Consider the following 22983-nt stretch of genomic DNA (forward strand, 5'->3'; position numbering starts at 1 on the left):
AAGCCCCGGTAAACGTGGTAACTTACACGAATTTGACGGCATGCGCGAGACAGAAGATTGAAAATGGAAATGAAGAAGTTACTGTCGCTTTTTGAAAGTGGGAAGTGATCATCGCAGTGAATTTTCCAATTTATGCAATTGGAAATTGGAAGCCTGAAAAAAATTCAGGCTTCAACGGGATTCGAACCCGTGACCTCCGCGTTACCGGTGCGATGCTCTACCAACTGAGCTATGAAGCCACACATTGGGAGCAAGGTCAATTGTAGGTTCCCATTTTCCCGTGAGAGGAGTGAAACGATGTAAAGTATATGAAATAATTCATATATGAACTGCGGATATAGATGAAAGTGGGAAGTGATCATCGCAGTGAATTTTCCAATTTATGCAATTGGAAATTGGAAGCCTTTATTGAAAACCAAAGATGAGTCCAACGATTCTACTGCATCATGATCACCGCGATCAGAGGAATGAGTGTAGTGACAATGTCCATTCCCTGCTATCAGAGGTCTCTATGATTTAAAGGACTTTAAGACCAACAAAACAGTAGTTATTGGCCGCGGCCCGGCCTCTGTTTTCCGATGAATTTACGGTAAGCTGATTTCGATAAGTTGTCTCATTTAAATTAGATTTGGTGTAATAAAGTACTATGGATTGAAATTCGTTGTGTTTTCGTTGCTCCATATATCATGTTCAAGCTTAATGGTATTAAACGCTCTCTGTCAGTTTTAATGTAGTGACCGTTGCAGTTAGATTTACACCTTGCGTCGAAACTTAAATCAGTTGAGATTCTAAAGCATCTAGAATAAGATTGTTCAAATCTTGAGTTAAGATGAAAATATGACTTACCACAGCACTTGGAATCTAAGAAAAAATCATCTTAATCTAAGACGCCATCATCGTATAAATAAGAAGAAAGTCGTCTTATCCTAAGATGAATCGTCTTCAAATGAGATTTACGCGCTGTCTTACCACAGCACCAGAATTAAGTGTAAAAAACGTCTTAAAGTAAGATTTTAGTTTTTACGGAGTGTGTTATATGATATCACACCTGCACTCCGCCATCTTTTTTTTTTATCAAAAAAAGTTTTTTTTGTTGTATTAGCCAAAACAATCTCGCACGCTTTGAGAAAAAGCTTTCAACAAAAATGTTGTCAAAAACAAAATATTTATAAAGCTACAATTACCGTCGTCTTGTTGGAAAATAGTTTTATGTCTCTGAACTGTTTTCACATCGAAGGAAAAAGAAATTAAAAAATTCTTAGCAGAGCGAGGTTTTGATCCTCGGACCTCTGGGTTATGGGCCCAGCACGCTTCCACTGCGCCACTCTGCTTTCCATGCGGAAACCTGGTAAACGACAGATATTTTTAAAATCAATTCCAGGTGTAACAACGTATTGCTATTGCGTCAGCGAATATCTCGAGTGAGAGAAGAAATATGATGTCTACAACATGCTCAGAAATATCAGAGAGTGTAAAAAATAGTTGGCCCAGTCAGTAGGATTAAATAAAATAAATATCAAAAATATCAAAATGAAAAGTTAACTAACGGCCCATTATTGGTGGGTTTATTTTGTTTATTGTATATTTGGTAACAAAAATGAAAGAGCGCTGCTCATCAGAAAAAAGAACAAGAGCAATATTTCCAACAAACAAAAAAACAAACAAACCAAAAGAAACCAAACAAACAAAACTTAACAAACAAAAACAAACAAAAAAAAAAAAAGAAAGAAAAACGACACAAGTTGACTTAGTATAATTACTCAGGTGATTATAGAGATTCTGTTGATCTGATTGGCCGAGGATTGCGTCATATCCTGCTATAATCACCTCGCACGAGGTGATTATAGCGGGAGCACTAACTTTCAAAATGGCCGCTTAGCTATTTGTTGACATTTCTGAAAAAGAAGTAATTAGGATGAAAGAAAATGCAATTCCGAAAGGCACTAAAGATGCAGCTAAGTCCGAGGTGATACTTTTCGAAGGCAAGATTTGAAAATTTTGCTAATTATTATAAAAAACCCTTGTAACTTGCATGTTGTCGATCTCGATGACTTAAAATGAAGACAACAAATTAAGTTAAATTCGAGCAAGATTTTCTTTATTAACAGAATGATTTCACAAACAAAACGAGTTTAAGACAGATTTGAAAGCATGCAGGTAAACAAGATGAATAAATGTCTCTGTAAGTTTTACGTTTCAGTGACGAGAAATGAAAACAGTTTTTATAATCTGAAAACTGGTTTGTTGTCGGTTCGAGCGGCTCTCGACCACCATCTAAAGTCACCGCCTCACAACAAAATAATTTCATCTGCGACAACCGTGTACTTGTTTAGCGAAGCCAACAAATGACTTAATTCCTACCTGAAGCAGCTTATCTCCGGGGGCAATTTATACACTTCCGTTAACCGGCGAAGCCATCATGTCAAAAAGAAATTGTGCAATAAAATGCTATCGCTAATACTTGTGCTCCCGGCTCGAGTTTTACACCAAACAGCCTGGTTCTTCTCCATCTATTTCGGTAAACGGGTCGGAGAAACCCAACATTCATTCACAGAAGTCAGTGCTTCGTCTCAATGAAGCGGCAGTTAAAGAATACTGACATTCTGCTAGCTTGAGGCCGTGTGCAGTTTATCGATTGCGCATGTGATTTCGATTGAGCATGTGATCGGCAGACTGCGCGTCTCTGTTCATTGACGCGTGACGATTTGAAACAAACAAACAAAATCGACATTTAATCGGACGGTATTTGTTTTTTTCTGATAATCACCTGAGTAATTATACTAAAACAATTATTCGCCTCAGGCTCAGTAAATATTAGTAAATATTCCCCTCGACTTCGTCTCGGGGAATATTCACCAATATTTACTTCGCCTTCGGCGAAAGTATATTTATATCATTTAATATAAGTTCAACGTAATCTTATTTTAATTTCAACCGACAGCCTTATAAAAAAGAAATACACAAATAAAACAAGATTAAAGAAAAGAAAAAGAAAATAACGAAAACTTCCGTCGCAGTCGGCAGGATTAGAACCTGCGCGGGGAGACCCCAATGGATTTCTAGTCCATCGCCTTAACCACTCGGCCACGACTACCTCGGCGCCGATATTGCTGTTACTTTGTAACTGAATACTGAAGCACACTGAACGTTAGCTGAAAACAGTACAGTTTCGATGTCGCAGAAATAAAAAAGAAAGAAAATGACAACACATGCAAAGCCCGGACAAAGAACAAACTTGCCACCGCTCTTTGGCTTCAATTTTGCTATTTACCCTTGGCTTAGAGTAATCACGAATAATGAAGGTGGTAACGAAAAAATCCAGCAAGGCTTCATACATGCATTCTTTTTAAGAAGATACCGTTACACTTTGAAGAATCGTAAAGTCACAATTCCCTATTTCCAACAGCCTGTACTTTGTTAAAACTTGAATCTCAAAAACTATAGAAAAATAATAAAATAACCTAGCAGAGCGAGGTTTTGATCCTCGGACCTCTGGGTTATGGGCCCAGCACGCTTCCACTGCGCCACTCTGCTTTTCATGTAAGGCACAAGTGAAGAAAATTATCTTAGGAACGAATGCCCGGTGTGGTGTTATCTGTTATCTGTTACATGAGCCAAAGAATCTTGCACACGTAACAACGTGGTAAAAAAACGAAATATTAAGAAAGTCACAATTACAGTTGTCGTGTAATAAAACATTTTTCACCTGTTCTCGAACGAAAGGAAAACTAAAAAAAAAGTTAGCAGAGCGAGGTTTTGATCCTCGGACCTCTGGGTTATCAGCCCAGTGACACTTCCACTGCGCCACTCTGCTTTTTACACAGGAAACTCGTGAAAAACATTTTTGTGGGAACGAATCCCTGGTATGATCAGTTGTTTGTTGCATGAGCCGAAGAATTTCGCACACTATGAGGCAAGAGAGTTTTATAACAACGTGGTAAAAACAAATACAGTGGAACCCCTTTAATACGACCACCTTCGGGCCGTTAAAATGTGGTCGTAATGACCGGGTGGTCGAATTAACGAGGATGTAAAACTAAGGAACTGTAACTGGACTGTCAATTCGTTCGGGGCACAAAAAGGTGATCGTAACAACGAGGTGGTCGTAAGGCGGGGCTCCACTGTACAGTTGACGTGTACTAAAAGGTTTGTACTTTTTTCTTACGAAACGGAAACTGAAATGAAGGTTAGCATAGCGATGATATTATGGGCCCAGCACGCTTCCAGTGTAAGGGACAAGTGTTTTGGAAATCTTTTCGCTGTGAAATAACGCACACTTTTGCATCGCAAATGCATCGCATGAACTAGAGAAGAAAGAAGTTCCTTTAAACACGGTTAAAAATATTTAAACCGTAGAAAACAAAATGAATCCATGCGTAGAAAAAGAAAATCGCTTATGAAATGTAATAATTGCTCACTCGGATAAAGACAAAGTGAAGACATTTTCAAAAAAAGGCAATGCAAATTTTTAGCAGAGCGAGGTTTTGATCCTCGGACCTCTGGGTTATGGGCCCAGCACGCTTCCACTGCGCCACTCTGCTTTCCATGCAGTGCTGAACGATTAATTATTATAGAAATGAATCCATAATGTAACAGCGCATTGTTACTGTTGCTTCAGCGAGGACCCTTCTGTAAACCACTTCTGTGATGTTGGCATCCCCATTAAAGATTACCCTCGATGTTAATACGCACGAAAGCAGAAATATGCCTTTTTTGGCAACATGGTCAAAAATAGAAGAACTCAGTTTTGAAAAAAAAACTGTATATTAATTGAGTTTCTTAATGGAATGAAATGGAACAAAAAAAACGCGCTTATCAAATCTAACAACAGTTTTTGCTAAAAAAAAAAAAGAGGGAAAAAAGAAAAGCAATTAACAAGCAAAATTATTTTGCTGAGCGAGGGTTTGTTTCTCGGAACTCAGGATGGGGCAGCCACCTTTCACGGTGCAAGCTACTTTAGAAATAATGGTCTATGTGATTTAGTAAAAGTAAAACTGTTGCACGAGCCAAAACAATCTTGCACACTATGAACCAAAATTAATTAAATTAATTAATTAATTACAATGTGTTGAAGAAAGCTAAGTTGTGGTTGTCGTGTACTGAAACATTTTTAAGTTTGAACTGTTTTCAACCCAAAGGAAAGCGAAACAGAGAAGTTTTCAAAGCTTGTATTTAGTTACAAATACTGTAGACAAATTTAAAAATAACGTAAAGTAAAATCAGGTTAGCAGAGCGAGGTTTTGATCCTCGGACCTCTGGGTTATGGGCCCAGCACGCTTCCACTGCGCCACTCTGCTTTCCATGCGGGAAACTTGTAAAGGAACGATAGTTTAAAAACTAATCCATGGTGATACTTTTGGATCAGCAAGACATGAGAGAGAAATACGTTTTTTGAACACGGTCCAAACAGTAAGAAACCGTATTAAACAAAATAAATAAATCAATAAATAAATCAATATATTATTAAATTAAAACGCCCACAAAATTGTATTTGCTGAAGTAATTTTAGAAATCAAACCCTGGTGTAATAATGTATTTACTGTTGCGTCAGCGAGAATATATTACATGAGAGAAGAAATTTTGTTTTACAACACGGAACAAACTATTACAAATAATAAAAATTAATCAATCAATAGAATGGAAAAAAATAAAGTTTAAAAAAAGCTTATGAAATGCACTCGGTTACAACACAAAACGGTAAAGTAAAGACATAGATAACAAAAGTAAATTATTTAGCAGAGCGAGGTTTTGATCCTCGGACCTCTGGGTTATGGGCCCAGCACGCTTCCACTGCGCCACTCTGCTGACGATAAAAATGAAGGCGAGTAATAGCTATTTTATAAACGTTATTGTAGTGTTGTACTAGTGTTTTACTGTTGTTAATGGTGTAACAAATCCTGACTTTTGCATCAGCCCGGTCTGCTTGACTTGATAAACGAGTTAACGAATAGTAATACTCCAAAACAATATGCTGCCGCTAAAACGAAAATAAACAGCGATGGCTTATTTATTGTGGAAAACATGCTTAGCTCAAAAGCTAGTGCACATATTTTCCGCGAATGATAAAAAAAAATGTGTAAGAAATCTATGAAATAAAATTAAGGTTTCTATAAAAAAGAGAAACAAAAACAAAACAACAAAATGATATAAAAACTCGCGCATCCGTATTCCTCGTTCCAGAGGACAACGAAATAAAAAGCAATATAGCAGAGCGAGGTTTTGATCCTCGGACCTCTGGGTTATGGGCCCAGCACGCTTCCACTGCGCCACTCTGCTATTCTTGGCTATTAACGGTTAACTTTAAGATTTCGAAAACTTCGGGAACTTTCTTAATTTCGCGTCTGTCACAATTTCCTAAGCAAAGAAAATAGGGGGTTTTCTTTCTAAACAGAATTTGATGGTAACTAAAAATAGATATAGTGTCACCTTCCAAATAGAGACAATTCCAAAGTTCCGCGATCTGTAGCTATTTATTTCAGTTCCAGTGGGAACAACTTTCTTCTTTAAACCAACAATTGCACCATGTAAATTTGAAACTCTCTTTCTAGTAACACGTTGTCTCGTATTCTTTAATTATTCTATTACAGTTTCTTTCTCTTTCTCATTAGCATTTGTATGCACTTATTATAATCTAACTTTGTAATTAACAATTTAAACTGAAGATTACAGAAGAGCTGTTGAAACATGTCTTTAAAAATCAAACCTGTTGTCGTTTTTCTTAAACTTCTAACTTGCCTACTGCTATCCAGACGTTTTGGTTATATCAGTCACTGCTAACCGTTTGGTTTGTCCTTCATCAATTTACAGGATTACGTCGTCTTTTTACCAGAAGACTACTACAAGGCCAACCTTCTCAAAGATATACCTTCAGAACCTTGTTTACTGCGGACCACAAAACCGGAGAACTGTGATATGTACACCTATTTTGAGCCTAAAGGACCGTCAATCGTTACCGTGTCTGGGGACAAGGCATATACTCTCCCACAGAGAGGACGTCCTGATGTATTTATGGATCCACGATTTGATTTACGCGACCAGAGAGTTTCTAATATGGCGCTTTTGGGAAGAAATCAGGTTAGTGTTACCTTATGGCAGTTTGTTATCAGTAATGTAAACTAAGTCTGGTTAAGACAATAAAAGGGTACGCGATGCGTATTCATGCCTATTGGGTGGTTGCTTTCATGCACCTTATGCCGTCTACTTTTGCTAAATTCTTTTAGAGTTTATACCAAAAATAATTCAAAATTGGCATTTTCCATAACTCACATCCAAAATGTCATGCAAGTATAAACCTTCATGTACTAGTAACAAAAAAAGATTTTATCAACTCGTTTTCATTTTATTATGAAAACCAAGCGAGGTATGTCTTCAACAGTTTCCCCAGTTTTTTTTACATAGGTAGGTGAATTGTGACCTTGAGCCCATGTTTCCAGCTCTTTATGCCTGACATTGCAAATCAAGTTTAAAAGCTTGCTTTCCTTTGTGTGACGGTAAAAGTGACAGTTGCGAAAGAGAATTGTTTTTTTTCAACATGAAACAAAGACAACAGAGAATATTCATACTAAGTGAATCAGCCATATTTTCACATATGATCACTCTAATGACCTGTTATATCAAAGGAACAAAGTAAGTTAACGTGTAAAAGCAAGATATAACGTACTATGTAAAAATATTGTTCACCGGCGAGGATTTGCACCCCGGTCTCCTGCGTTCAAGGAGTGGTTATCACGTCTGCCTTGAACGCAGGAGACCGAGAATCGAATCCAAAGACGGTGAACCATATTTTTACGTAGTACGTTATAACTTGCTTTTACACGTTAACTTTTTTTTTTTTTAACCCAGTTTTTCTTTCATTTCTTAGCCGTCTCTAGGTTTCGACATCTCAGTACCAGAAGCTGGGCCTTACGTTCTCATGGTAACCTATCTTTACCCAGAGAGATTCACCTTGCGAGCGTTTGTCAGAGTGGGATATGAGCGAGGACAGTTGGAAATCTTACCTTGTAAATACCTCTTTGCCTGCCGCCAGTTCGTCATGGAAGAGACCAAGAGGCCTAAGTACTTCGAGTTGGCGGCCGCACCAGACGCTAATGCGATTAAAATGGAAAGCTCAGCTGCGTCGGCAAAAATTGCTGTGGTAAGCGAATAGTGTCTTTGAGTACTGATTTGTTGAAGGCAAATGTTGATAGATGTTTTGTTTTGTTGAGCGCCACGATCAATTGCTTGGTGTTTCTTTGGCTGTTACACACGACGAATGCATTTACAATGCAGTAGTAGTCCACTCTCTCAAAAATTCCTTCGAACAAGCGGACTCTTGAAGCGCTCGCTGTCCACACTATATCCCGTTAAATTTGAGAACGTATTTTTTTCTCCTATTTGTCCTTTCGTCCACACAAAAGCAGCGTTTTCTATACCACCGATAACGGATCTGTTTGAAAACGCTCCAGAGTGGGTAAATTTGAAAACACTGGCTTGGTGGATAAGTGTCGACGGCGAAAACTATGCGAAGACGATAGTATGCACAGAAAACATTTGATGCAATTCCGGAACGAAAGAGCTATTTTCAAATTTTACGAATTAGTGTGGACAGGGCTTGAGAGAGCCAGTAGTGGATTACTGTGAAAATTGTTCAAAGGAAATGAATTTCTTTTCGAGACAGCCGCTTTTCGAGAAAGAGGGACTCTTCGTTTTTCCGTTTAACATACTGAATGGCTTATTTCATCATAAAGGGAGGAGGCATGATACACCCTCGTTCCTCCAAACTGTACTGTTTCTAAACCTTTCTCTTTTTAAAATTTACTTTTCGTCACTCTCTCTGGCTCAAACGTTCTTGAAATGAAACGAGAGAAAACTTGAGAGTGATGAATTATTCAGTCAGTAACACAGGCATAGTCGGAAAAAAGGAATTCCGAGTTCTCCCAAACCTGTCGAACCTGTGTCCTCGAATTCTCTACCCTTCTACCACTGAGCTACAGGAGACTCATGGAAGCTAAGGCCATTATACCAGGTTCGTGTGACAAATATCCTACATGCTGCTAGGATTTGAATGCGTTGGACTTACTTTGTAGCGTCACTTTATGAATTCTTATGGTGTGTGAGATTGAATAATCCTGATCCTTTGTGTTTATTTTTTGTTATAGATTTCAATCACCGCCATTCCTCTAGCCAAATGGAACACACAATATATTCAGCCGGAGTTGCTGTGCAGAATGTACAACAATTCCTGTATCTCCTCCAATTATGAAGTTCCTCCAGACGCCGTTCAGCTTTTTGCGTTTTCTCGTCGCACTCAAGACAAGGTAGTTGAAAGTGTTAATTGAGGTTCATATAAGAACGTATTTGAACTACCGTAGATTGAAATTTTTTCAGGGTTTGTTCAGCTCTGTAAAGTAAATCAAAACCAAGCAAACGAACGGAGGAAAACAAAACGGAAAACCAACCAACCAACCAAACAAATGAAACGTCGCCGCTAAACTTGGTCTGAGTAATCAATTTTCCCGCGCTTAGTACGGGTTGCATGTTTTCCCGCGCTTAGCAGCGGTTGCACGTTTTTGCTTTCAAGTTCCGATTGGCTCATTGTTTTCTTTCCATTTACTGTGACATGACTGCAATCCTGGACAAAACTAGTCAAGAAAAATGTAAATTTTGCGCATATATTTTAATCTCATTTAAGGAGACACCACATGGAGAGTAGTAAACCTTCCTTCCCCCTCCCTCTCAATCAATGTTACTTTAAAGGCTGAACGATTAACCAGGCTTTTTTTTCCAGCGGCGGACCAACACTGATGAGGGGAAGGGGGTGGGGGAAGGTGCTGAGTTGTTGATGCATCACTGTAGCGGTGGAATTTGTACAGCAACAGAAAGTTTCTCAACAGCTTTGTCCAAGATTGTGGCCACGTTAAAATTGTAGGGATAATGATGTGGCGTGCGGCATGCCAAGATATTGCCTTTCATTTCCACTTGCAGTTTGTATGGAGTTGGGATTAGTTTGAAAGTAAAGTTTGAAAGGGAGTATTAACCAGTCGATTTTCAGGTTACTTTAGGAAAGACAGCTCAGACAATTTCAACACGTTTGAAGCAGTATGGTTAAGCAAACCTGAACCTTAACCACTCGGCCACGACTACTGCGACCGGCTAACCGCCGTAAATTGGAAATTGGATTTAATTTTTGGGTTTGATTTTACATTCTCAAACTCATTAATAATTCATTAAGAGAAAACAAAGAAAATCATTACCGTGACCGTGGTTTGGATATGTGTTCCTAATTACCATAAACTTTTGACAACTTTAGCCCTGAATTTCTCCAAGGATTATTGATCATTTGAGAAACCATATCAAACACTCGAAAGTGTGTTTCATCAGATATCCAAACACCTCGAAGTCGTTTAAAAAAACTCGGCTGCGCCTCGTTTTTTCAACCTACTTCTCGGTGTTTGGATATCTGATGAAACACTCTTCCTCGTGTTTGATATATTACTTCTGTTAAATCTGGCTCGTCCCCAGTCTTCTCTTATGATATCGTACGGTCGGGAGGAGACATCTCTCTTGCGCTTCTCCCCTTCGTTGCGTTGCCGCCCAAGTCTCCTCTCGACCGTACGATATCATAAGAGACGACTGGGAACGAGTCAGCTGTTAAATAGCACAGAGGTGAGCTCTGACGGTGCCATGGTGTTGGTGGCGCTCCGAAACAGACAAACGGTTACCAACGCAAATTTATCGTTATGTTATATTAGTAACCCGTTCACTGATCTCAGCGCTGGGTTTTATTCCTAGGTAATTTCAATTTTCACTGGTGCTGTCAACGCTGCTGGAGTGTACTATTTGGTCTTTCATTACCAACAGCGACACAGCTTATCGAAGAAAGTCGCGCACATATCGATTGCTGGTCAAGTAAAGTCGAATATTTCCGTGACGCTCCGATACTGTGCGGCCAGTCCAGGCTGCCGAGTAGTTTTAGGGGAGGAAGATGGCCTGATGTTCCAGTTTGGTAAAGGAATATTTACTGCCACCGTTGAGCACGAGAGGCGGACTCATCTGGTAAGTATACCGCAGTCGTAAAATTCGAGGGTGGTAGTGGTGGAGTGAAGAAGAAGAGAGGGGGAGGGGGGACACGAAAAATGTAGACTGCGAGCAGTCAGTCTTTTGCTCAAACAACTGAGCGAACACGATATTCAAGGGGAGAGCGGAAACTCGCTCATTTTTTTTTTTTTTTTTGCGGTTTCCCAGCAGATTTTGGAGCAATAGAGAGCCAACACATAGTGTACGAAAAAAAACTTCTTTTTCTTAACCAACCGTTTTTTATCATCTCTTCCTAAACTTATTAATAATTCACGAAGAGAAATAAATAGGATCACTCTGTGAAGGATATTTGGAAATGAAGTGATTTTAATAATGGTTATAAAATTTGGTGAACTTTTACTTCGAATATCTCCAAGTCCAAACGATGACAAACCGTAAAAACAAAATAAATAAATTAATAAATCAATGCAATGAAATACAATAAAATAAAATTAAAACGCTCATGAAATCTAATAACTGCTTTCCCAAAACAAGTAAAAAAAAAGTTATTCATAGCAGAGCGAGGTTTTGATCCTCGGACCTCTGGGTTATGGGCCCAGCACGCTTCCACTGCGCCACTCTGCTTTCCGTAAAGAACGGCTATTTATTTAAAAGAAAATAATCATGGCGTAATAATGGTTTACTCTTGTACCAGGAAGAATATCACGCAAGAAAGAAGAAAAATGATATAACAAACAGTAAATTCCTCAATTAAAAATGCGATCTAATAGCGGTTTAATATCTGCACCAGAAGAAAAAGATATGTCAGCCATTAAAAAAAACACAAAATAAACCACAAAAACACATAAAAAAAGCAATTTAGCAGAGCGAGGTTTTGATCCTCGGACCTCTGGGTTATGGGCCCAGCACGCTTCCACTGCGCCACTCTGCTTTCCATGGAGGAATGTTGTAAAGGAACGTTTTTTTTAGATAAGGACAAAACAAATTAATTAGAAAGCTCGCAGAGCAGCGAGAATATCCACACAGGAAAATACAGCACAATACTCAATTAATAGAGTGAAATAATAAATAAATAAATAAATAAATAAATGAATAAATGAATAAATAAAATAACACCAATCAGATGTTAGTAATATAACAACTGTTTACACACTACAAGAAAAAGTAAAGTCATCAAAAGAAAAAAAAAGTTATTTAGCAGATGTTTTGATTGTTGGACTGATCGCATTGCCCCACTCCGCCGCCAAATTAAAAAACAATAATAATAATAATGGTCATTTTACAAATGTCTGTCTAGTGGAATTTTGTAACAACTGATTCTTCATTTTTCACCATTGTTATTTTGGCAGGCATACATTCTCCTTGTACCACAGGATTCCTACTCCACAAGTCTCCTAGAATTCCAATCCACCGACAGAGTCACTCGATTCTTACAAAACTGCGGCAAAGATCAATTCCACATCGACCCAGTCAAAACAGGGCGACAGTGCCGGGAGGACGTCTTTTCTCTGACGATTGGTTTCAACAAGGAACCCTTGCAGTGCAGATGTAATCTTCTGGGTTCTAAATCCACATTCTGTGAGCAGTTTGGAGGCCAGTGCCCATGTCTGACTAATGTTGTGGGAAGAAGATGCGACAGATGCGTACTTGGACACTCTAGTTTTCCACGCTGCAGGCGTAAGTAGTTTTGACCTTTTAAGCCTCGATATCAACATACATATTCTCCAAACTCTTCTTCATACTACTTCATACTACTAGTTGGGAGAATTTGCTTAAACATCAAGACGTTTGGTGAGATGCTTGTCACTGTTTGTGATCAAAGGTTTAACTGATCACTTAGAATGGGTCTGTATTCCTGTTGTGTACAGTCAACTAGAAATTGCTCTAACATGTATATACGTCTTGAAAGTCTTCTACGTCTACTTTCTCCAACATGGAAAATTTGTTGCGCGTGGAGGTGGTAATACGGGCAACTGATAACATTACCTTGGAAAGCAACATTTGTTGGGCGACAAGTTGCAAGAAAATATTGCCCTTATTACTTGACCTTAAAAGGAACATGAAGCAACATTAATCTTCCTAGTCGCTTTAGTCATGTACGAAAGAAGAGTCACGTTCTTAGTTGCTTCGTGGCGCGCTAGGATAACTTTAGAAGGTTTTACGGACAGAGCTGAACTCACTGGAACTATTTTAAATTGGCTGCTGTTTTGGCTTTCCTAGGCTGTGGTTGTCACGAAGTGGGATCTGTGTCACCAAGCTGTACTTCATATGGGCGGTGCCGTTGCAAGCCTGGCTTTGGAGGTTACAAGTGTGACAGATGTCTATCATCTGGCTATTATGGCTTTCCAGATTGCAAACGTAGGTGTCCTAATTTGGTAATGATTAACGAGTAATGAAGATAACTTTGAAAACGCTTGAGAACTGCTGCTGTTGTGATGGGACCTTTCCCAATTCTGGTAGTAAATTGAGGGAAATTGGTAAGAATTTGTTCAAAATTTGAAAATTGGAAAAGTCGCTCACAGAAATAAGGCACTGAAACAAAAAAAATTATTTCACTGGCACAGCTTCTCCTTTAACAGTCTAGCATTTCCAAAATGTTCAGGCGAGCTCCAACGGGAGCCGATTGTTCAAAATACAAGTTTCGTAGGAATGTTTTTTGTTGTTTCTAAGGCTGCATTCTTTAGGGACAATTTTAGCTATTCTTATTCGGGTTCAGGAATAACAAAATACGCAGAATATCAGTTCCGTAAAGAACGCAATTTCATTTACTCCCCATTAAACTGAAATCCATCCCAAATGAGCGCAATTCCTGTTATTCTGAGTAAAGTGTATTCCATTTATTCTGCTATCAAAAACAGAATGAACGCAATTCTATTCTGTTAATTCCGAAAACAGAATAGGTTCCAGAAGAAGATCAATAGGTTGATTGCACGCTACGTCATGGTGACCATGTTGGTAGTATGGAACAATAAGATTTTTCTCCTCTGGGAGTTATCTTCAATTTTTATGCAAACTACGTGAGCAAATTTTCTTTTGTTTTTACCACCAACATGGCGGCAATGCAATCCACCTATACCGTCTATTCTGTGGACTTCTATTTAACAATTAGACGGCGAGCTCGAGGTTGCTATCGGCTGATAGTTGGCGAGGGGCAAAGCCCCGAGCCAACTATCAAAGGCGATAGAAACCGAGAGCGAGCCGTCTAATTGTTTTAGCATACCTCAGTGATAGATCTATGAAGCAAAAAATCCTTTTATTTCATAAATTTTGATATATTTAGGAAATGGTGCATGCTAAATCGCGCGCGCTCTGACAAACTGCCGTCTATCGATCGATAGACGGCACCTGTGTAGCAAATCAGATTGCGCGTTACGCGATAGTCGGTCACTGAGGTATGCTAATCCAAAATAGTCCCCAAAGAGTGCTCGCTCGGCGTGACCGAAACCTCGAGGTAACCCCATCCTACCATACGCGCCTTTTGTACACAAAATCAAAACGTTAATCGTGAATTCTTATGTCCTGTAGTCTGTGCCTGCAACAGCCTTGGTTCTCTAAGCTCGTTTTGCCGCTCAAGAGATGGCCAATGCCAGTGCCGAAGAAACTTCCAGGGACAGAAGTGCGACGAGTGCAAAGTTGGCTACTATGACTTCCCGAGATGCAAAGCGTGCAGCTGTAACCCAGCGGGGATCAAACTGCTGCCTGGCGAGAAAAATGGCTGTGGATCTGTGAATGATGTAAGAATGCAGTAATCAATGTCACTGAAATTCGTATTTTTGCTTTGTATAAATGTTCTTTAAACACCGTCAAAGGTGGTTTTAACTTTCGAGAGTATCACTGTTGAAACGAAATCCATTTAAGAAGTACTTTGATTACTTTGTTGTGGTCTAAGACATGATTCAAGGTGGTTGCAACTCAGTGAGTTTGAACGTGTTTTTTGACCATTTAGTTGAAAGCTGTTTAGAGGTACTTTCCTATCGGGTGCTGTTTACTCTGCTGTGCTAGGCGATTCTAACGTTTAGGTACATGAACGAAATCCTAGATATTAATCATTCCATTGAAAACTATTTAGCAGTGCTTTCCTGTGGTACTGTTTATGTCGCTCTGGAAGTTTATTCTAACTTTTGAGTCTATGGATGAAATCCTAAAGTGTGACCATTCAAATGAAAACTATACTGAGCAGTACTTTCCTGTGGTGCTGTTTCTTAGGCTGTCTAAGCCCGTTGGTTCTAACGTTTCGGAGTCTGTAGATGAAATCCTACCGTGTTACCATTCAATTGGAAGCTCTTGAGCAATTCTCTACGTACGTGTTGTTTGTTTTGCGGTTTCTGTGAACGGAATTTTCGTTTTGAACTTTTACAGTGTTAATGAGACTATTCCTTTTTTCTTAAGACACACTGTAGGTGCAAAGATAACGTGATGGGTGACGACTGTGACAGCTGTAAACCCTTTCACTTTAATCTTCAAATAAACAACCCACTTGGCTGCCAGTCATGTGACTGCGACACCAATGGAACTCTGGGATCCATTGGAACGTGTCATGAGGCAACTGGGCAGTGCGTGTGCAAGAGTCACGTGACAGGCCGGCAATGTGGACGGTGCAAGGCAGGGTACCACAGTCTGAAAGGCGAGGATGTGTTTGGATGCAAACGTGAGTGGACAATTTTCCCGAACGAGTTTCATTCCTGTTAGAAAAATGATGCTTGAAATATTGATATGCTTGATATATGAATTTGCATTTCATGTTCTTCGCATACGTCTGAGCAGTCAGTAGTTTTGAAACGACAAAACTGAGAGGTGTGAGTAAAAAGGAAAGTGACAAAAGAAGCCCGTGGGATTTTGATGTTATGAGCATCCGGGTAGTCGTGGCCGAGTGGTTAAGGCGATGGACTTGAAATCCATTGGGGTCTCCCCGCGCAGGTTCGAATCCTGCCGACTACGTTTTATTTTAATCTTTTGTTGTTTTTGCTTTTGCTCAGTATTCTTTATTCCTCGTTTCTCATTTTTCTTTTCCGTGTACCCCAAACATGTCAAACAAACGACACAGCTTGTAAATGACAAATGAAAAAGTATAAAAAAAAAGATGTTTTTTATTGGTTCGCCTATTAGATCTTATCACAGTGTGTTAACGCCATAGTGGTTTGAATGTGACGTCATGGCGGCCATGCTGGTGTACAGGAACAATAAGATTTTTCTCTTCTAGGGGTTAGCTTTCATTTTTATGCAAACTATGTGAACAAATTGTTTTTGTTTTGTACATCAACATGGCAGCAATGCAAACTACATATTCTTTAGTTCTACAAATACCCGAAACAAAACAAAAATAAAATCCATCTATTTAAAACTATGTAAAAATTGAAGAACACCGTAGTCGGCAGGATTCGAACCTGCGCGGGGAGACCCCAATGGATTTCTAGTCCATCGCCTTAACCACTCGGCCACGACTACTTTGGTGGATTTTACAGGTAACCAGCGTAAATTTGACTTACGGATTCAGATTCTTTCAAATTTCAGGCCTTGTTTTCATGTACTCATAAACACAAGTGCAACTGCGAGGATAATAACATACCTGCCTTGTGTTTCAAAGAGTTGTATCGTTTCTTGTGTTTGCGTCGCTATTAAACAACCAGGAGAATCAGCCACAATAAACAGACCTGTAAAGAGCAATTCAAGTTAATTTTAAGACTGAGAAAAGTGCACTTTTGCAGTCAGTCAAATTTATGGTGGTTAACCGCCGCGATTCAACTCGCCAAAAGTAGTCGTGGCCGAGTGGTTAAGGCGATGGACTAGAAATCCATTGGGGTCTCCCCGCGCAGGTTCGAATCCTGCCGACTACGGCTGTCCCTTATTTTTGTCTCACGTGAAACGCTTATTTCACTTTTGTTCCTAGTGACTTTTCGTTTGTTCATTTTTTTCATTATAAGCTTCTAATTTTTATTGGCTCCGTATCTGTCACAGCTATTTTGTTTTGAGGGCTAGGTTCCTTGTTTTATTCCTTGTTCTGTTGTTCTTTCCACCAACTATATCAGACCACTTTAGAACCACGAGCTGATCTTTTTTATCAACACATAGCAAATAATTCAGTCATGGTTACCTGAATTCTGAAAAGATCTTGTTTATTTCCAATATTTACTCCATCCATGAGATTCAAATTTCTGTCATGTTTTTCCTCGCAGAAGAGCAGCTACCCTTTTAATTTTACGTTACGAGAAAACGTTCAAGCGAGCTTGTGTCCATGGACACAAAGCCAAGTCATACTATTCCGTAGTCAACAATTCAACCTTTGATTGTTAATTTCTCTAAGTTAAAAACTTGAGGACAGTCATTCCAAACGTAGAATGTTCAATATTCTTAATCTACTTCGGAAACACTAATTCAATAATCTATTTAAAGAAAATTCGCCACCGTATCGCCGATTTACGAAATTTTAATTTATTGGTCACGTGATGTGTCACGTGATCAAAATTATGCGTTAAGGCAAAAGAAAACGTCGAGTTTTATATTCAGGGGAAATTTCATCCTGTTCTAGGCAGACAAACCGAAGATATAGGGGATCATTCATAATTTCTGAATACCCTTCAAACCCAGGCCTTAAACTGCTTGAGTACCTTAATTATTGGTCCGTAAAATGATTGGGTGGCTTGCTCCTTAGGATCAAATGTCAAATTAGCAGAGCGAGGCTCAAAAAAAAAAAAAAAAAAAAAAAGGAAAGGAAAATTAGCAGAGCGAGGTTTTGATCCTCGGACCTCTGGGTTATGGGCCCAGCACGCTTCCACTGCGCCACTCTGCTGTCCTCGGAGGAAATTTGTAAAGAACAGTTATTTTGGAAACGTCGCTTTGTTTCAGTCATCAGTCGAGATGAAACCCCAAACAGAAAGAGCCACTTTTTTTCAAGTTATTAAATAAAAAAGCGCGATAAAAAAACAGTAAACAATAAAATACAGAATAATTAAAAAATGAAAAGGTGTAAAAATTTAAGATATTGTTGAAAACAGAAAAATAATAAAGAAACTTTCTTCAAATCTAACCCAAATAATCTAAACTGTTTTAACATTAGGAAAAAAAAGAAAGAAAGAAAAGAGAGATATAGCAGAGCGATGCTTTGATCCTCGGACCTCTGGGTCATGGGCCCAGCACGCTTCCACTGCGCCACTCTGCTGTCCATGCTGGAAGCTTGTAAAGAACAATTATTTAGAAAATAATCTTGGAGTAATAATGGTTTACTCTTGTACCGGCAAGAATATCGCGCAGGAAAGAAGAAACATGATATAAGAAACAGTAAATTACTCAATTAATAAAATAAAAATCCGATCTAATAACGGTTCAATTTCCGCACCAGAAGAAAAAGATATGTCATCTATTAAACAACAACAACAACAAAAAAGCAAGTTAGCAGAGCGAGGTTTTGATCCTCGGACCTCTGGGTTATGGGCCCAGCACGCTTCCACTGCGCCACTCTGCTGTCCACGGAGGACATTTGTAAAGAACAATTATTTAGAAAATAATCTTGGAGTAATAATGGTTTACTCTTGTACCGGCAAGAATATCACGTAGGAAAGAAGAAACATAGTATAAGAAACAGTAAATTACTCAATTAATTAAATAAAAATCCGATCTAATAACGGTTTAATTTCCGCACCAGAAGAAAAAGATATGGACCTCTGGGTTATGGGCCCAGCACGCTTCCACTGCGCCACTCTGCTTCCCGTGAAAAGTCAGAACAATTAACAATTTTTTGTTACTTTATTAGCCAAAGACAAACTTTGCTGATATCTTACATAAACTTAATACTCAATAATGATTACATCACCACTGATTGTGAAGTACATTATCACAGGTAGAATCGTTTACGGGCTCGGCAAATTTACGGGACTTTCGAGAACTGGGCACAACACCGTGCCCTTAAGAGACGCAACTTCCTGTTTGAAGGCGAGAATTAATATAAAGATATGAGAATTTATTTAGCTGGTTTGGCTTCCTTGTAGCAGTTTTGCTTTGTTTCCATCGTTGTATAGTTAAGGAGCTTTAGTTCAAAGGATGACCACGCAGTTGAGTTGGAAAATGATTTGCGCATTTTAAAACAGTGTGTAGGCTTTCGCTTCCCTTGCTGCTAAAAGAAGCATGCGCACTAGGATCGAATCATTGAACTTTCCGATCTTTAGATCCCTGACAACGTTCCTTCATAAACCTACCACATTCATTTCATTACATTCATTATTCATTACAAACTGAGCTGCGTGGAAAAAACGTTACATAAAAAATCACGGACAAAATTCAGGCTAGGCAGACAAAAGTTTGCAACATCCTTATTGCAACCGCATTTTTATTGATTTTTATTGTAACCTTCCAGTAAGGGTCGTGAATTAGGACGATGCGTTTGAATGAGGGGTGGTGTTTGCTCGAGTAACTTTGGCGTGCGTCACGCAATCATTTGTTTGATCATTCCACAGGCTGCTTGTGTAACCCAGGTGGATCCGTCAACCCGTCGTGTAACGCAATCACTGGAGCTTGTACTTGTCTACGTGGTGTAGGTGGAACCCAGTGTGACAGGTTGGTTCAAACGTAATACACTAAAGAAAACGCCGAAGCCTTCAGAAATATTAAGATGATTTTTGGAACACATTTTGTCCGAGAGCAAATATGCGTACATATTTGTGTTTATTGTCGTTCAAAAGTTTCGTTGAAATGTTGACTTTTTCAGTGTTCTCCGGCGTGTCGAGAAGTAGTTCCAACAGCAAGCTCTTCCATCGTGAAATTTTCAATTAATGCCATTCCTAGTATTGAACCGACTCAAGTTTGAAATCTTGGGAATGTCACTTGGGGAAATATCATCTGACATAACCCGTTTTATTTGGGGTACATTCCGTCACGTGACACATTTTGACCAGTCACAGAGAAGCAATTGTTTCTAGAGCTGGATGGATTATTAATTCAGATATCAGTACGTGTACATGCTTTATTTGTTAACGAGAGTAAAACGTTTTATTAGTAAACTTGTAGCACACGGAAAACTAAGTAATAAAAGGGACAAAATTTACTGGTATGTTAAAAAAATAAAACTTTCTATAATTGATTTAAGATAAAATTGTTTACAAAAATCGAGTTACAAGTACAAAACAGATCAGTGGTGTTTCGTTTTCTGTTTGAAAAGCCACTTGACAAAGTCCCCTTGGTAGTGTTAAAGTCTTTCATGTATGAGCAAGGTAATTTGACAATGGTTTTGACCAAGATAGCTTCTACACTCATCAACTTCTTTGAACATTTCGTTAATATCTTTTATCTGCCATTTTGCTTTGTAGAGTTGCTTCAGACAACTTTTATTACCCCACTCTTCACCAGTATAAAATAGAACTTGAGGACGGGCTCATAGACAACGGCAGAGCAGCTTCCTTCAGGCACAGTGAGAGCGAATTCCCAGCATTCTCCTGGCGAGGATACGTCGTGTTCTCACAGTCGCAGGTATTTTATATTATGCAGAAATCACCGCGTGATTATGACTTTCCCGCCATTTTTGATGTTGTTGTTTTCCTTAAACCGGCGACACACTGGGCGATTTTATTCGCCGATCGCGGCGAATTTAATCGCCAGCCAGCGAAAACCTGCAAGCGATTTTCGCCACCGATTGATGCGGACACACCTGGCGATTTTTTCGCCGATCCCGGAGATTGTTCCGATGCTCCATCATATCGTTGCTATCCGCCATTTTGAAAAGCCATGTGATAAATAGCCCATCCTGATTGGTTGACTTTAGTGGTGATTCGCAGCCATGAGCGTAGAAAATCGCGGGAATGGGCACACCAGGCGAATGCCGACGAAATTAAACGCCGATATCTGGCAGCCAAATATCGGCGATTTTATACGCCGCTCGAAAATCGCAGTCGCTGCAGCGGGCACATCGGTCCATCGCCTGGTGTGTCACCGGCTTTAACTGCGGTCAAACGTCAGACGCACGAAAATTCCGTTAAAGATGAGGGTTTTAATTCAAGAGAAGACGTCAATGAAGATAAGTCCATTGTGAGTCGTTGCTTTTACTTAATCAGTTTAAAAAAGTTTGAAGCTTTTGTAAAGTGAAGTATGTGGAGACTGGTCGGCGCTGTGTCTTTGTTTACTGTTTGAATACACGGCATCTGGAAAATTAAACAGATTCACCTAATGGTTCCTGAAACATTTAAGTAAATCATACAATGATTTAATAAACTCACAGACTCAGAAAAAACGTATCAGCTTTGAGCTGTCAAATTAAAAACCTTATCCTTAGTGAACGTTTCTTATTTTTTGCACTTGACCGCGGTTAACCGAGAACGACCGTTTTCATTTGCTATGTAAGATAATCGGTTACTACCCAGTTGTAAAAAGATAAAAGTCATATTTATTCCATTGCGCATATGCCACACATGACAATCCAATCCTAGCAGTATGGAGGATGTTTGTCCCATGAACCTAGCTTAATGGCCTTAGCTCCCACGAGTCTCCTGTGGCTCAGTGGTAGAGCATCCGAACTAGTAATCGGAAGGTCTTAGGTTCGACTCCTGATAGGAACTCTCGGATTTTGCTTCCGAGTATGCCTGTGTCACTTACTGAATGATGTGTCATTCTCAACAAAAGTTATGTTTGTGAAGGTAACTTCCTGACTTACAAGTTATAGGACAAACATGCTTTCTGTTTGGGCTAAGGTGCTTAGCATGTGATTCTATATTCACATTCAGGTGAGTCTTTAAAGTACTATTAATCTAAAAGTAAATGAACTCAACACACAACAACAGCAACGGAGATTTCCCAGTAATTTGCAGCCGGGTTTCGTGTTGGCCGCCGTTGGTCAGATGCGGACGTCATAAAGTCCGCTACAAACATAATCGAGTGGGAAGGGGACCCTGGGTAATAGCTTGAAGAGTTGACAGAAGCGTGTTCGTGATGAGAATATTAACTGGGTTCCATTTTCGTCTTGTAGAGTTCCTTGTACATAATGATTGACGTTCCTCGTACAAGCAAATACCAGTTGATATTCCATTACTTGCTGAGTCGCTATGCGCCTGTTACGGCTTTGGTGAAATTTATTCCAACATTAGATTCTGGTAAGTTTCTATCTTTTGAAATTAGTTGTCGCCCGCGTGCGTCTGGTGTCATAATCATAGCTCGAAATTACCGTAGACCTAAAGGGTTCGAGGGTCGAGTGGGAGGGTGCTTGCACCATCCCATTAAAATGCCATAATTTCTGTGTAACTGCCTTTGACTTCAAAGTGTTACATTGGCTTTTTCGTTCGTCCATTCCTTTCTCTCCTTCGTTGACACTTCCCTTCCTTCCTTAAGCTTCCTCCCTCCCTCCCCTCCCTCCCTTGATCGATGGTTGGTTCGTTCGTTCATTGCGGTTATTCGTAGAAGCGTATGAAAAAAGACATAGCTCCCGAGAGGCCATCATTAGCAGCTTGTTCACAGAATAAATGTGAAAGCGCGTGAGTGGGCAAGTGGGACCCATTTTATAAATTGACGCTAACAGAAAAAACGATGGAGGGGTTAGAGGTAACTGTTCGATAGTAATACTGGGCAAATTGACTCCCTTATGGGTCAGTTATGGGCAATTTCACTATCTTCCTGGGCAAATCGACCACTATATGGGAAAATTGACCACCGTATAGGAAAATAGATTCCCTTATTATATATGAGGCGAGCTGCACCGTTTGCAACGTCTTGCATGGTTGGTTAAGAGGACAAAAGAACAAACAACAGTACAATGTTTCTAAAACTGAAAAACAATGCAGCTGCAGGTTATTAGGGTCCAGTGAAAATAGAACTTTTGAAAGGTGCATGTCCACTGCCTCTTATGGGCTTATCAACCCCTTTATAGGGAAATTGACCCCCTTATCGCCCGATCGGCCCCATTGTGGACAGCAACTTATGGACTTTAAGCGACTTCCTTAACAGACTACTTCATGGGCTAAGTCACGGCGTTACGAGTCACTTACTTAGCTCCTA

General features: G+C 39.5%; 1 protein-coding gene and 15 non-coding genes across 17 annotated transcripts in view; 3 read left to right on the top strand and 13 right to left on the bottom strand.

Annotated features, from left to right (window-relative positions):
* Positions 1 to 22983, top strand: part of LOC146466964 (uncharacterized) — a 76009-nt gene that overhangs the window by 35597 nt on the left and 17429 nt on the right. For both annotated transcript variants that reach the window (XM_085126699.1, XM_085126700.1), the window contains exons 17-27: positions 6808 to 7074; positions 7862 to 8134; positions 9138 to 9296; positions 10771 to 11034; positions 12366 to 12693; positions 13237 to 13374; positions 14542 to 14750; positions 15406 to 15664; positions 19464 to 19563; positions 20313 to 20472; positions 21962 to 22085. In XM_085126699.1, coding sequence (XP_084982825.1) covers positions 6808 to 7074; positions 7862 to 8134; positions 9138 to 9296; positions 10771 to 11034; positions 12366 to 12693; positions 13237 to 13374; positions 14542 to 14750; positions 15406 to 15664; positions 19464 to 19563; positions 20313 to 20472; positions 21962 to 22085 — 2281 coding nt within the window. The remainder of the gene's footprint in view (positions 1 to 6807; positions 7075 to 7861; positions 8135 to 9137; positions 9297 to 10770; positions 11035 to 12365; positions 12694 to 13236; positions 13375 to 14541; positions 14751 to 15405; positions 15665 to 19463; positions 19564 to 20312; positions 20473 to 21961; positions 22086 to 22983) is intronic.
* Trnam-cau (transfer RNA methionine (anticodon CAU)) lies at positions 1260 to 1331 on the bottom strand. Its single transcript has one exon. It is a non-coding gene; the product is annotated as a tRNA-Met (tRNA).
* On the bottom strand, positions 3013 to 3094 carry Trnas-aga (transfer RNA serine (anticodon AGA)). Its single transcript has one exon. It is a non-coding gene; the product is annotated as a tRNA-Ser (tRNA).
* Trnam-cau (transfer RNA methionine (anticodon CAU)) lies at positions 3463 to 3534 on the bottom strand. Its single transcript has one exon. It is a non-coding gene; the product is annotated as a tRNA-Met (tRNA).
* Trnai-gau (transfer RNA isoleucine (anticodon GAU)) lies at positions 3742 to 3814 on the bottom strand. Its single transcript has one exon. It is a non-coding gene; the product is annotated as a tRNA-Ile (tRNA).
* On the bottom strand, positions 4470 to 4541 carry Trnam-cau (transfer RNA methionine (anticodon CAU)). Its single transcript has one exon. It is a non-coding gene; the product is annotated as a tRNA-Met (tRNA).
* On the bottom strand, positions 5226 to 5297 carry Trnam-cau (transfer RNA methionine (anticodon CAU)). The gene has a single exon. It is a non-coding gene; the product is annotated as a tRNA-Met (tRNA).
* Positions 5734 to 5805, bottom strand: Trnam-cau (transfer RNA methionine (anticodon CAU)). The gene has a single exon. It is a non-coding gene; the product is annotated as a tRNA-Met (tRNA).
* On the bottom strand, positions 6205 to 6276 carry Trnam-cau (transfer RNA methionine (anticodon CAU)). The gene has a single exon. It is a non-coding gene; the product is annotated as a tRNA-Met (tRNA).
* On the bottom strand, positions 11569 to 11640 carry Trnam-cau (transfer RNA methionine (anticodon CAU)). Its single transcript has one exon. It is a non-coding gene; the product is annotated as a tRNA-Met (tRNA).
* On the bottom strand, positions 11876 to 11947 carry Trnam-cau (transfer RNA methionine (anticodon CAU)). The gene has a single exon. It is a non-coding gene; the product is annotated as a tRNA-Met (tRNA).
* Trnas-uga (transfer RNA serine (anticodon UGA)) lies at positions 15873 to 15954 on the top strand. Its single transcript has one exon. It is a non-coding gene; the product is annotated as a tRNA-Ser (tRNA).
* On the bottom strand, positions 16380 to 16461 carry Trnas-aga (transfer RNA serine (anticodon AGA)). Its single transcript has one exon. It is a non-coding gene; the product is annotated as a tRNA-Ser (tRNA).
* On the top strand, positions 16769 to 16850 carry Trnas-aga (transfer RNA serine (anticodon AGA)). Its single transcript has one exon. It is a non-coding gene; the product is annotated as a tRNA-Ser (tRNA).
* Positions 17732 to 17803, bottom strand: Trnam-cau (transfer RNA methionine (anticodon CAU)). The gene has a single exon. It is a non-coding gene; the product is annotated as a tRNA-Met (tRNA).
* On the bottom strand, positions 18404 to 18475 carry Trnam-cau (transfer RNA methionine (anticodon CAU)). The gene has a single exon. It is a non-coding gene; the product is annotated as a tRNA-Met (tRNA).

The sequence above is a fragment of the Pavona decussata genome, unplaced genomic scaffold, assembly GCF_977016875.1.
Source record: "Pavona decussata unplaced genomic scaffold, jaPavDecu1.1 SCAFFOLD_140, whole genome shotgun sequence".
In the NCBI taxonomy this organism is placed as follows: Eukaryota; Metazoa; Cnidaria; class Anthozoa; order Scleractinia; family Agariciidae; genus Pavona; species Pavona decussata.